Source organism: Monodelphis domestica, chromosome 6 (assembly GCF_027887165.1).
Source record: "Monodelphis domestica isolate mMonDom1 chromosome 6, mMonDom1.pri, whole genome shotgun sequence".
Lineage (NCBI taxonomy): Eukaryota > Metazoa > Chordata > Mammalia > Didelphimorphia > Didelphidae > Monodelphis > Monodelphis domestica.
Genome location: NC_077232.1, coordinates 73980004 through 73992313, shown reverse-complemented (window position 1 = coordinate 73992313; position 12310 = coordinate 73980004). Strand labels below are relative to the sequence as shown.

Sequence of the window (12310 nt, the reverse complement as noted above, 5' to 3'; positions counted from 1 at the left end):
TGTCTAAGGTGATTTTGAATGGGATTTCTCTTTCTAATTCCTGCTGCTGTGATGTGTTGGAGATATATAGAAATGCTAATGACTTATGCAGGTTTATTTTGTATCCTGCTACTTTGCTAAAGTTGTTGATTATTTCCACTAGCTTTTTAGTTGATTCTCTAGGATTCTTTAAGTAAACCATCATATCATCCGCAAATAGTGATAGCTTGGTCTCTTCATTGCCAATTTTAATACCTTCAATTTATTTTTCTTCTCTAATTGCTACTGCTAGTGTTTCTAGTACGATGTCAAATAATAGAGGTGATAATGGGCATCCTTGTTTCACTCCTGATCTTATTGGGAATGCATCTAGTTTATCGCCATTGCAGATGATATTGGCTGATGGTTTTAGATAGATACTGTTTATTATTTTTAGGAATGACCCTTCTATTCCTATGCTTATTAGTGTTTTCAATAGGAATGGCTGTTGTATTTTATAAAAGACTTTTTCTGCATCTATTGAGATAATCGTGTGAATTTTGTTGGTTTGCATATTGATATGGTCAATTATGTAGATAGTTTTCCTGATATTGAACCATCCTTACCTTCCTGGTATAAATCCCACCTGATCATAGTGAATAACCCTCCTGATCACTTGCTGGAGTCTTTTTGCTAGTATCCTATTTAAGATTTTTGTATCTGTGTTCATTAGGGAGATTGGTTTGGAGTTTGTCAGTAATGGAAAGCTTTTTAGAGACCAAGTGATGTGCCATGCTCCCCCTGACCCCAGCTGACTGTCCCCCCCTTTACTCCAGATAAGAGAGGGGAGGAGCATCCCCATTGTGCTGCTGGGCAGAGGGAAGAGTGGGAAATGTGAAAAAATGTCATCAGGAGTGATGGAGAGGATTAGGGGAGCAGCTTACCTGAATCACTCTGTCTTTTTAGTAATGATCTCTGGCGGGCGACAATGTGGGTGCCTGCAGAGAGGACTCTATGTGCCCTTTCTGGCACCACGGGTTTAAGTGATTTTTCTAGGTCCATACAGCTAGAAAGTATCAGAGCTCCAAACTTAGGTCTTCCTGACTCCCAAACCATCTCTTTCTATTATGCCAGGACCTTCCAAATACAAAATGTGTCCAGATCAATTCAAAGGATTAGGAGAGAGGGGAACATAGCACCTGAAGGAATCAAGAAAATGCCTGTTTGGAGCTGGGCCTACTTGGAGTTGGTGCTTGAGCTCAGCCTTCAAGGCAGGGAGATATTCCAGGAGACAGAGATGAAGAAGAAGAGAAACACTTGGCACGGGGAACCACTTGCACAGAGATGAGAAGAGTGTGCCATATGGGCAGTAGCTAATAGGCCAGTTTGGCCTAAATGTAGACTGTGTGAAAGCAATGAATGTGAAATCAGGGTAGAAAAATGGTTTGGGGGCAGTTTGGGAAGGACTTTTGATGCCAGATAGGATTTTGAATTTTATTTGAGTCAGTAGGAAGACCCTGAAGCTATTTGAGCCAGGGAATGATTATTAAATGTTTTGGTAATACCATTTAAAGCTCTGTGGAAGATGAGTTGAATGGAGGAGAGATTGGACATGGGAAGACCAATTAAGAAGTGATGCAGTATTAGGGGGCAGCGAGGTGTTTCAGTGGATAGAGCACCAGGCCTGGAGATGGGAGGACCTGGATTCAAATTTGGCCTCAGTCACTTCCTAACAGACACCCTGGGCAAGTCCCTATTGTTTAGCCTAGGCCTTACTACTCTCCTGCCTTGGAAAACCTACTTAGCATTGATTTTAAGATAGAAGATAAGAGTAAAAAATAAAAAGAGAGGTGATGTAGTGTAAGGGGTAAATTTAGGGTTGAGACTGAAAATAAATTTAGTTAGTCACCAGGAATTTAATTTCTAAATCCCAATAAAAATACTCAAGTCAGTTTGGGAATTTTATGGTGGTTTAATTAATATAGAGGGAAGGAATTAAGAAGAAGAGAGAGGGAAAAAGGTATAAGATTTCTCCGGCCTAGTCTGAACCAAGGGGAGTTCAGAGACCTTCCAGCCACGAGGCCTCCTCCGAGATGAGGGGCCTCCTGGGAGGATGGTGTTTTAGGAAAGGTAAAGGAAAAAAAGAATCAGCCTAAACTCTGAGAGAGCTCAGGGAAGACGCCTCACCTGATCCAGGCCATGATGCCAAAATGCTGCCAGGAGCCAAACCTCTAGTTGAACTCAGTGATGCAAAATATATAGACTATTTTTTTACATCACTTCCTGTGTCTCACAGGTACCAATGGTAGCTTAAGCTTGATTTAGGATAGTCCAGGGGGTCTGTCAGTTGTTTCTCATTTGTCATTTGCTAACACATGTCTGTCATAGGCCATCCTCCTCATAGTTAATCCTTAAGTAGGGGTGTATACATTCCTGATTGCTAGACTAAGCAGGGTGGAGTAAATCAAAAATTCACAGTAGTAGTCAGAAGTAATGAGGGTAGGTGAAAAGACAAACTCAAGTAATGGCTATGTGAGGAAAGAGAAAGGGAAATACGTGTTAGGAGATTTTGGAGACTATAATCAAATTTGGCCAATTGATTTAATTCAAGGGTTGAGGGAGAAGGAAGTCAGGGATGGTTCTGAGATTGCAAACCAAAGTGACTAGTAGGATAGTTGTGTCTTTAACCAAAATAAGAAAGTTTGGTGAAGAGGTGGAATGGGTAGGAAAAACAATATTTTGAACCTATTGAGTTTGAGATGCCTCTGGCACTGCAGTGGGCAAATGATGAGCTTGTCAGATAGACGTGAGAGCTGATGGTATGGGGTTATGAATCGACTATATGGAGTCAATCATTAAACCTATGGGAGTTGACGAGAATATCAAGAGAAAAGGTGTAGACAGAGAAGAGACTAGGATCTGGAACAGAGCTTTACCTAGAAGGGTAGGAATGTGTATGATGATCTTGCAAAGGAAGCTGAGAGAACCATGGGGGGAGAGTAAGTCCCCTGAAGACACGAAGAGAAGAGAATATACAGAGAGACTGCTCAGAAGTGCCAAATACTGCAGACATAGGAACTTGAAAGTGTGTGAGGCTAAATTTGAACTCAGGTTTTCCTGACTTCAGAAAAGGGGAAAAGAGAGATTCTTAGGGCAACATGGAATGAATGGTATATACCAATGCAAGGATTAGGAAGAAAGGTGTAGGCTGAGAAACATCTGTTAGATTTAGCAGTTCAGAGATCATTAGTCATCTTGGAGCAGTGAGGGCTTAAGGAAAGTGAAGAAATGTAGGCAGTCAGCTCAGACAGCTTTTTCTAGGAATATGTCTGCAAAAGGGAGATCAGAAAACTGAGGCCCAGAGGGTCATGTGATCTGTGCCAGATCAGCGTTGTCTGTTGTAGCGCCACCATGGATATAGTTATTCAGAATGGCAGAGGACTCCATTCGATGTAGGGAGCAATGATTCTCCCCATTTTACAGTGAGGAAACAAGCAAACTCAGGTCATGCTCAGGTCATGGGGCAGGAAATATCTAAAGCACTGTTTGAATTCAGGTTTTCTGACTCTGCGTCCAGTGTTATATCTTTTGAAGCCCTCAGGTATGTTGGTCCTATTCGAGCCAGGCCAAGTATCATGCAGAGAGCTTCTAAGATCCTCTATATTACTACCAGGAGTGATAGATGGCGCAGTGGAGAGAGCACTGGGCCTGGTTTCAGGAACACCTGAATTCAAATCCAGCCTCATACACTTCCTCATTGTGTGACCCTGGACAAGTCACCAAACCTTTATTGAGTACATTTCCTTAACTCGAAAAATGAGGATAATAATGCCACCTCCCTGCCAGTGTTGTAAGGATCAGTTGAGAGGATGATTGTAAAAGCACTTAGAATCCTGTTGGCACATAGGTGCTATACAAATGCTTATTCCCTTTTCTTTCCCCTCCCCTCTCCCACCTCTCAGGGAAGGCTTTTCTTCTGTCCACAGTTGTTTGCTTCCCTATATGAAGGACCATTCTACCCTGGGCAGATTTTCCCCTGACAATGGGACCTCCCTTGGAGGCCAACTCTTCTGCCATTCTCCTTGATACTCAGGCTTAGGTGGTACCTGTCCTTGTACCTAGTTCTTAGCCTTCTGTTCTCCAGGCTTACGTTGCATTCTTTGGACTTACCAAATCCTGCATTCTTTGAAGTTAAACCCTTACCTTCCATCTTAGAATCAATCCTGTGTATTGGTTCCAGAGCAGAATAGCTCTAGGCAATGGGGGTCAAGTGACTTGGCCAGGGTCACACAGCTAGGAAGTATCTGAGGCCAGATTTGAATCCAGGACCGCCTGTCTCTAGGCCTAACTCTCAATCCACTGATCCACTCAGTTGCTCCCTTGGAGTTCCTTTTGTGAACTCCTATGAGCTTAGTAGGCTCAGGGAGTCTTGTCCCCCAGACTTCCTACCATGATACTGATCCTGTCTCTTTTCTGTTTATATAGGAAGTTTGAGCTCTATACCATGGACTGGGACCTGAAGGAGCCACTCAGAGACTGCCTGGTAGCTGCGGCTCCTTATGGGGGCCCCATTGGTACGGGCCATTCCCTCTCCTCTACACAGCCTCTCTTTCCTCCCTTGTGCCATAGGGGCTCTATTGACCTTTTCCCCCTCCATCCTGAGCCCCATGGAGCCTTTCTGACTTTCTGGCCTAGGGGAGATTGTGGTCCGTCTTGTGAGGGGGAGGTGGGAAGCAGATCTGAGAGCAGGGGCATTGGGCTGCATCCATGTAATTTTCCTTTTCCCAGCTCTATTGAGAAATCCTTGGAAGAAGGAGAAGTCACCCAGTATTCGCCCATTGCTTCAAATTTATTCATCTTCTGGAGTGGCTCTAGCCAGCTTGTTGGTAAGCCTCCCAGCCCCGGGGTGGTCCTTGCCCACTTCCTGTTCTCCACCTCCAGCATATGGAGCCCCATCCACCCTGCCTCTCCCCACTACATACAGATCTTTGGTTCCACCCCTAGCCTGTCCTGTATGTCCACTGGACTGTAACTATTCAGCATCAGCCCTTGGACGTGACATCCCTTCCTACCTCCCTTTGGGAGCCCAGGATTCATCCTCTCCTGAACCCTTTCCCCTTGTTCACATTCTCTGTGTCCCCCCATCCAGTGGAAGAGTGGACCTGTGGTGTTACTGGGCTGGTCAGCAGAGGAAGAGCTGCTGTGTGTGCAGGAAGATGGCTCTGTACTGGTCTATGGGCTGCATGGTGACTTCCGGAGACACTTCAGCATGGGCAATGTAGGTGTGAGACCGGGTAAGGACTGGGATTGGGAGGTCAGGGCTTTGTCTGTGTAGGACTTGGGGGGCCCACTGGGGGAGGGAATGGCAGAGGCTAGTGGTGTTGGCTCGGGCAGAGATGGATTTAAGGGAGTCCTAGTTGCTACTGCATTCCATGCCCTGGGATTAGATGGATTAGGGGAGGCCTCCAAGCCATCTGAAAGAGAGCATTAGGCAGATAACTGCTTCTCCATGTCTTACCCCAGGAGGTGCTCCAGAACCGGGTTCTGGATGCCCGTGTGTTCCACACAGAGTTTGGGTCAGGGATTGCCATCCTCACTGGTGCCCATCGTTTTACACTCAGTGCCAATGTAGGTGACCTGAAGCTTCGTAGGATGCCTGAGGTGCCAGGTACTGTTCCCCCTTCTAGATGTCAGATGTTCTCCTCTGTGTGCAGGCTGGAGGTTGGGGAAGCACATGGGCATGGGGGAGGTGGACCACTGTGTGTGTGTAATTGAAGGGATGGATGCTGGGGAACTAGGCCCTGCTCCTTTATCCTGAGCTCAGCCCCTAGAACCTCAGGGACCCCACGCTCATTTCTCCTTCTAGGACTCCAGGCTCTGCCTTCATGCTGGACGGTTTTGTTCCAAGACAGAGTGACCTTTGTGCTTTTAGCTGTTGGTCCTGACCTCTTCCTGTTAGACAATACAGCCTGCTCGGGGGTGGTGAGTAAATAGGATAGACATTCTGGCCCCTTCAGGGGCTGCAAGTACATGCTGGGAAAGGCCAGAGGAAGCAACTCTACCCCAGCTCATTGGCACTTTCTTTCCTCACTCACAACCTGTGTGTTATGCTTCTAGGTGCCCCCTGGCTTGGCTCCAGGAGTGAGTGGCTTTCTCCAGATGGCTGTGTCCTTCAATTATCGGTACCTGGCATTATTTACTGACACAGGCCATATTTGGATGGGCCTGGCTTCCCTTAAGGTGAGCTATGAAAGCACCCTAATTTCTGAACCTTCCTCCCTGGCCCTGAGGACTCTAGTGCATTCTTTAGGGACTGTCTCGGGGGCACTGATGAGGAGGCCCCAGTAGAAGGTAAGGAGCATTAATGGCATCCTTGGTCCACTCCAGGAAAAGCTTTATGAGTTCAACTGCAACATTCGAGCCCCGCCCAAGCAGATGGCCTGGTAAGGGGATGACAAGGGTCTGGGGGCCCTGGGATGGCACCTGGAGGGAGGCAGGCTGCTTGCCTTGAAGCCTGGTGTGGGAGGAGCATGAACTTTGTGGTCTATGACATCCCTGATGGCAGGTGTAGCCGTCCAAAGGGCAAGCAAAAGGCTGTCGTGGTGGCCTGGGAGCGACGGCTTCTGATAGCTGGAAATGTGCCCGAAAGCATCCAGTATCCTTGGGGCTCATTTGGGCCAGTTAGTAGAGGAGGACCCCTGAAGGTTGAAGGTGATGGGGACTGCCCTGAGCTGTGGGGAGGAGCCTGGCCCTTCCCTGACCCATTCTCTGGAGCCTTCCTTGACAAGAGCCCAGGTTCGTACTAGATGAGGATTCCTATTTGGTGCCTGAGCTGGATGGAGTTCGGATCTTCTCGCGAAACATCCATGAATTTTTACATGAAGTTCCAGGTTAGTTCCATCTCTCTGGGAGGGAAGATCTTGGTGGGGAGAAGGCCCTGGAGCAGCTGTTGAGAAGCAGAAGTCATGCCGTGAGGGCAGCCTCAGAGAACCAGTAGGAAAAAATAAATCTGGGAGCACAGGACCCTGCAGGTGGTGCTTACCAAATGCATATTGTCCTGACCGGGCAGGGAAAGGTAGCCCCTGACTACAGGCTGGTTGGGCAGCATTGGCTGGGTGCTGAGGTGCTGTGCACTTACCATTCCTCCCATATCCTCCCACAGTGGCCAGTGAGGAGATCTTCAGGATTGCCTCCATGGCCCCAGGAGCCCTTCTACTGGAGGCCCAGAAGGAATATGAGGTAAGGCCCTGGCAGCCTCTGCCCACTCCCATGGCCTGCTCCTACCCCATGTAAGTCTTCCCACCTTGTACTAGGACTTGTCCTGCTCTCTCCTTCCCCCAACCCTAGCATATAGTAGCCTGATAGACTTCATGCCTAGAGGCACCACAGCACCAGGCCTTGTGCTCAATGATGTGAGGGCAAACCAGATGGAAGGGACAGTGCCCAAAGGACAAGACCTCTTCTATTCAAGAAGATGAAGGCTGAAAAGACCCAGAAAAGGAATGGAGGCAGAGAAATGACCTCATTTTCCAGACTTTCCTCTGGGTCCCTCTGGGAGCTGGAAGGAGAAAATCCAAGCCATCACAGCCCATCTCATCTTACCCCATCCCAAGAACATGAAGGTGGAAGACTAATGTCTCCAGAGGGCTCAGTGTGTGAGTTCAGAAAGGTTCGAGCAGATCTGTCACCAGGCCAGACCCTTTCTGAAGGATTCAGGAATCTAGGTTCATCCCTGACCCGTTAGGACAGATGCCCACTGCCTCTGTTCCATCACTGGCCCACCACCACAGAGGGAGGCTGCTTCCCGGCCTAGTGTCACCACTCTGGCTCTCTCCCTCTTCACCCTTCAGAAAGAAAGCCAGAAGGCGGATGAGTACCTCCGGGAGATCCAGGAGCGGGAACAGCTGCCCCAGGCCGTCCGGCAGTGTATCGAGGCTGCTGGCCACGAGCACCAGCCTGAGATGCAGAAGAGTCTGCTCAGGGTCAGGAGGGAGGAGGAGGAGGGGACGGTGGACAAGGGGGCAGGAAACGGGCTGGTCCCCTCCAACCCTCCTCTCCATCCTAGGCAGCCTCCTTTGGAAAGTGTTTTATTGACAAGTTTCCACCAGACACCTTTGTGCGCATGTGTCAGGACCTGAGAGTGCTCAACGCTGTCCGGGACTATCCCATTGGAATCCCTCTCACCTATACCCAGTATCCAAGAATGTGTTGTCCCTCTCCTGGAGCTGGGAGACACTGATGTTGGCCCATCAGGATCCCCTGGGGTGTTGGTGGGGATTTGAAGGGGAGGTGGTGGTGGAGGGGGTCATCTCTTGTTTGGCTCCTTACCTGTTATCTAGATACAAGCAGCTCACCATCGAAGTTCTGCTGGACAGGTAGGGGATGGGGCATTCCCCCCTTTGGGAGATAAGTTGGTCTATCTCGGCTGCCAGGGTAGCCTTTCTCCCAGAGGCCTCTTTCTCCCATTTCCTTCCTTGCCGCCAGGCTGGTGTTGCGGCGACTCTATCCTCTGGCCATCCAAATCTGCGAGTACCTTCGACTTCCTGAGGTTCAAGGTGTCAGCCGCATCCTGGCCCACTGGGCCTGCTACAAGGTAGAAAAAGTCAGGGTATTTCAGGGAGTCCTGGGGCAGCAGGTAGAAGGAACCCAAACCATCAGAGAGCACCCATCATGAGGCCCTGGGAAATGGGAGAAAGGAAGCAGTGCCCCAGGATATGTTAGAGGATAAGGGCCTTGATGACTCCCCTTCAGCACTTCCCTCCAACCCCAGGTACAGCAGAAGGATGTGTCGGATGAAGATGTTGCCCGTGCCATTAACCAGAAGCTTGGAGATACACCGGGTGTCTCCTATTCAGACATTGCTGCCCGCGCCTATGGCTGTGGCCGAACCGAGCTAGCCATCAAGGTCTGAGGGAACTTGACTTTTAGCCCTCACTCCTCCATCCATATGCACTCTCATTTTCCCTTGTGCTTCCTTCCTCATGGGGGGAAAGTGGGGTCAGAGAGTATGCTGCAATTGGGAGCCAGAGCACCTGGCTTTCAATTCTGTCCCTGGAGGACTTGGTTTTCTTTCTTGTTTGCTTTCTTGTCTGTAAAAAGAGGGGATGACTAATGCTTCCCTTGTTCTTAGGGAAAATCCTTCATGACTGCCTCCTTCCTGGTGCTTCTTGGCTCTGACCTGGGAGCCTAGACCTGACCTCTTTCTGCTCTGTTCCACCAGCTGCTGGAGTATGAGCCCCGCTCTGGGGAACAGGTGCCACTTCTGCTGAAAATGAAGAGAAGCAAACTGGCCTTGAGTAAGGCCATTGAGAGTGGGGACACTGACCTAGGTGAGGACAGGAGGAGAATCATGGGAGGGGCCCAGGAATCAGGCTGTACTTCAGTTCCCTCAAAGTTTGCCAATGGTGGCTTGGGGGAGGAGGAGATAGAACAGGGCTGACCTAGCCTCCTTCTGCCTCCTCAAGCTTCACTGACTCCACTCTGGTTCTGGCCAAACTCTTATTCCAGGACTCCTTAGTCCTTTATCTCTGGGGGTTTTTTTCATTTCCTTTCCTGAACTATCAGAGCCCCACATGAAGCATTTATCTAGTTCTTCTGCTGTGCCCAGAAGAGGCTGGGGCCCATGTGTCCCCACTCCAGGCCTCTCCTGTGGTGGTGGGAGGTGGGAGGAGGCCTCCAGCCACTGCCCTCTCTTGGCCTCAGTGTTTACAGTTGTCTTACACCTGAAGAATGAACTGAATCGTGGAGATTTCTTCATGACCCTCAGGAACCAGCCTGTGGCTCTGAGTCTCTATAGACAGGTGCGTGAGAGTGAGTGAGGGGCAGAGGTGGGCCATGTTTACAGCCAGCCTTGATAGGCTCTGCCTCATGCACTTCACCCTGATGTTTCCCCAGTTCTGCAAACACCAGGAGCTGGAGACACTGAAGGATCTTTACAACCAAGATGACAATCACCAAGAACTTGGCAACTTCCACATCCGGGCCAGCTATGTTGCTGAGGAGGTCAGGGGACCCTGGGCTGCACTGTGGCAAAGGGCCAGGGAAGCTATAGGCATCTCTGCTAGGTCCTTCCAGAAATGAGGCCCAAGCAAACCCCCTGAGATTTGTCAAGAAAGCTCCTTTACCCAGGTGGTCAGGGAGAGTAACTCGCCATGTGACTGAGAGAATAACTGAGGCACAGTGGCAAGGTGCTAGAGAAGGTGAAGCTTGGATGAGGCTGGGCAGCAGGGTTGGAGAATGTGGTCCTTGGAGAGCAGGAGGAGGAATTGCTCTGAGCTCATTGGCGTTTTCTCCTATAGCGGATTGAGGGCAGGGTGGCAGCCCTTCAGACAGCAGCTGATGAATACTACAAGGCCAAGAATGATTTTGCTGCTAAGGTTTGCTGCCTTGCCCTCCTCCCACCCCTAGACTCCTTCCTCTAACCCCACAACCCTTTGCTCAGGAAGTTGGTTCCAGTGCTGACTGTGTCACAGACTTCCTGTTTGAACTCGGGCATCTCTGTGCCTGGACTGTCTCCTCCTCTAAAACGAGGGGGTCAGACACCCATGATGCCCAGAGTGGTCCCTGCCCTTGGAGGCACCTGGCCTTCCCCTTCTCATGAGTTTCCCCTTATTCCACCCCTCCCTCCCCTTTCCTTCTCCCCCATGGAGCTCTTACTATCTTCTGCCCCTTCTAGGCCACAGAGGAGCAGATGCGACTCTTGCGGTTGCAGCGGCGCCTGGAGGATGAGCTGGGTGGGCACTTCCTGGACCTGTCTCTGCATGATACAGTGACCTCTCTCCTCCTTAGTGGGAGCAACAAGCGTGCTGAGCAGCTGGCCCGGGACTTCCGAATCCCTGACAAAAGGCATGACTGAGGCAGGGGCTAGGCCTGATACTGCATGTGCCTCCTCCAGATCTTGGGTATTACTTTTGCCATCTTCTGACTGCCAATCATCTTGTCCATTTTGCCCTTTCCTCATTTCCTAGGTTCTGGTGGCTAAAACTGACTGCATTGGCTGATCGGGAGGACTGGGAAGAACTAGAGAAGTTTTCCAAAAGCAAGAAATCACCCATTGGGTATCTGGTAAGGAGAGGCTTCCCAGTCCCTCATGCTTTCCTCCCCATCCCTGGAAGAGACTTGTCCTTCCTTTATACCCCCAACTCAAAGAGCCTCCCACAGGGTTGGGGGTGGCCAAAAGGACCCTGCTCTGGAGAAAAGCTGGGCCTCACAGCTAAGCTCCAGTAATGATTTCCCTGCCCTTTCTTCCTGAGCCCTTCGTGGAAGTATGCATGAAGCGACACAACAAATTTGAGGCCAAGAAGTTTGCTGCTCGAGTGAGCCCCGAGCAGAGAGTCAAGGCCTTTCTCCTCATCGGGTATGGTTTGGGAAGAGACTTGGAGGAAGAAGGGGAAGAGGCCAATCTGTCAGAATGTGGCAGGCAGTCTGGGCATCTCTGTGACTTCCTAAGAAGCTGCGGGTGGGTGGTCCCCGCCCTCCCCCCCCATCTCCTCTTCCTCTCTCCACTTTAGGGATGTGGCTCAGGCTGCAGATGTGGCCATTGAACACCGAAATGAGGCAGAGCTAAGCCTCGTCCTGTCCCATTGCACTGGGGCCTCAGATGGAGCGACAGCTGAAAAAATTCAGCGTGCCAGGGCCCTGGCCCAGAGGAAGTGAGGAACTCCCACTCACCCCAAAGCTCTTTCAGAAGTAGCTTTGGAGGGGGAGAGGGAGCTGGGACTATGAGGACCTGGTTGGAACAGAGCGTGGCCGAAGCTGTAAATAAATAAAGTCTAAGTTCTTCCTGCTCCTTATTGCTTTCCTCCTGCCTTGACTGCTCGATGCAGGCCCTCAGGAAACTGGAATCCTTTCCAGATTAGAGACCCTGTTTAGACCCTCCACATGCACAGAGACCCTTCTGTTCCCAGACTGTCTTAGGATTCCCACAGGCTCTTCTGCACCCTTATTGTCGCTGCTCCATTCGCTTCTCAGCCTCAGTTTCTTTATCTGTGGTGCAGACATGACTGATTGGATGACCAAGTGAGGTCATGTCTGTAAAGCGAAAAGCCCTGTAGAAATGTCAGCTCATTTCCCAGAATGCACCAGAGCTGGTTCTTGAGCTCAGCTGTTTTCTGGGAGTTCCTGTCTTTGTCCAGGATCAGACTTGCCAGGCACTTCCTTAACTGTCACCAAGCAAAGCTCCTGACTGACAGCCCTATTGTTACTTTTACCTCCTTTCCCTTTGTCCTGCTCCTATTCATTAGAACCTGATTTCCTCTGTGAGTGCAGTGCAATCAGGGCACAATAGATGACCTTTTGGAAGAGAAAAGTCTTGGGAGCTGTGAGAGCCTGAAAGGGGATGTCCCCAGCTATA

The 12310-nt window shown here is 49.8% G+C and overlaps 1 protein-coding gene across 2 annotated transcripts in view; it reads left to right on the top strand.

Annotated features, from left to right (window-relative positions):
- VPS16 (VPS16 core subunit of CORVET and HOPS complexes) overlaps positions 1-11746 on the top strand; it is a 28470-nt gene extending 16724 nt beyond the window's left edge. Inside the window, exons 3-25 of one of the 2 annotated variants that reach the window (XM_056803585.1) lie at positions 4444-4532; positions 4747-4844; positions 5108-5236; positions 5482-5626; positions 5825-5940; positions 6076-6198; positions 6346-6401; positions 6524-6613; positions 6754-6848; positions 7121-7197; positions 7809-7940; positions 8024-8151; positions 8298-8333; positions 8443-8551; positions 8729-8863; positions 9179-9287; positions 9661-9758; positions 9853-9960; positions 10257-10334; positions 10634-10803; positions 10926-11022; positions 11211-11314; positions 11469-11746. In XM_056803585.1, coding sequence (XP_056659563.1) covers positions 4444-4532; positions 4747-4844; positions 5108-5236; positions 5482-5626; positions 5825-5940; positions 6076-6198; positions 6346-6401; positions 6524-6613; positions 6754-6848; positions 7121-7197; positions 7809-7940; positions 8024-8151; positions 8298-8333; positions 8443-8551; positions 8729-8863; positions 9179-9287; positions 9661-9758; positions 9853-9960; positions 10257-10334; positions 10634-10803; positions 10926-11022; positions 11211-11314; positions 11469-11613 — 2467 coding nt within the window. In that variant the 3' untranslated portion in view covers positions 11614-11746. Of the gene's footprint in view, positions 1-4443; positions 4533-4746; positions 4845-5107; positions 5237-5481; positions 5627-5824; positions 5941-6075; positions 6199-6345; positions 6402-6523; positions 6614-6753; positions 6849-7120; positions 7198-7808; positions 7941-8023; positions 8152-8297; positions 8334-8442; positions 8552-8728; positions 8864-9178; positions 9288-9660; positions 9759-9852; positions 9961-10256; positions 10335-10633; positions 10804-10925; positions 11023-11210 lie in introns of both variants that reach the window. The other variant, XM_056803584.1, reaches the window with a different exon arrangement.
- Positions 11747-12310: the final 564 nt, after the last annotated feature.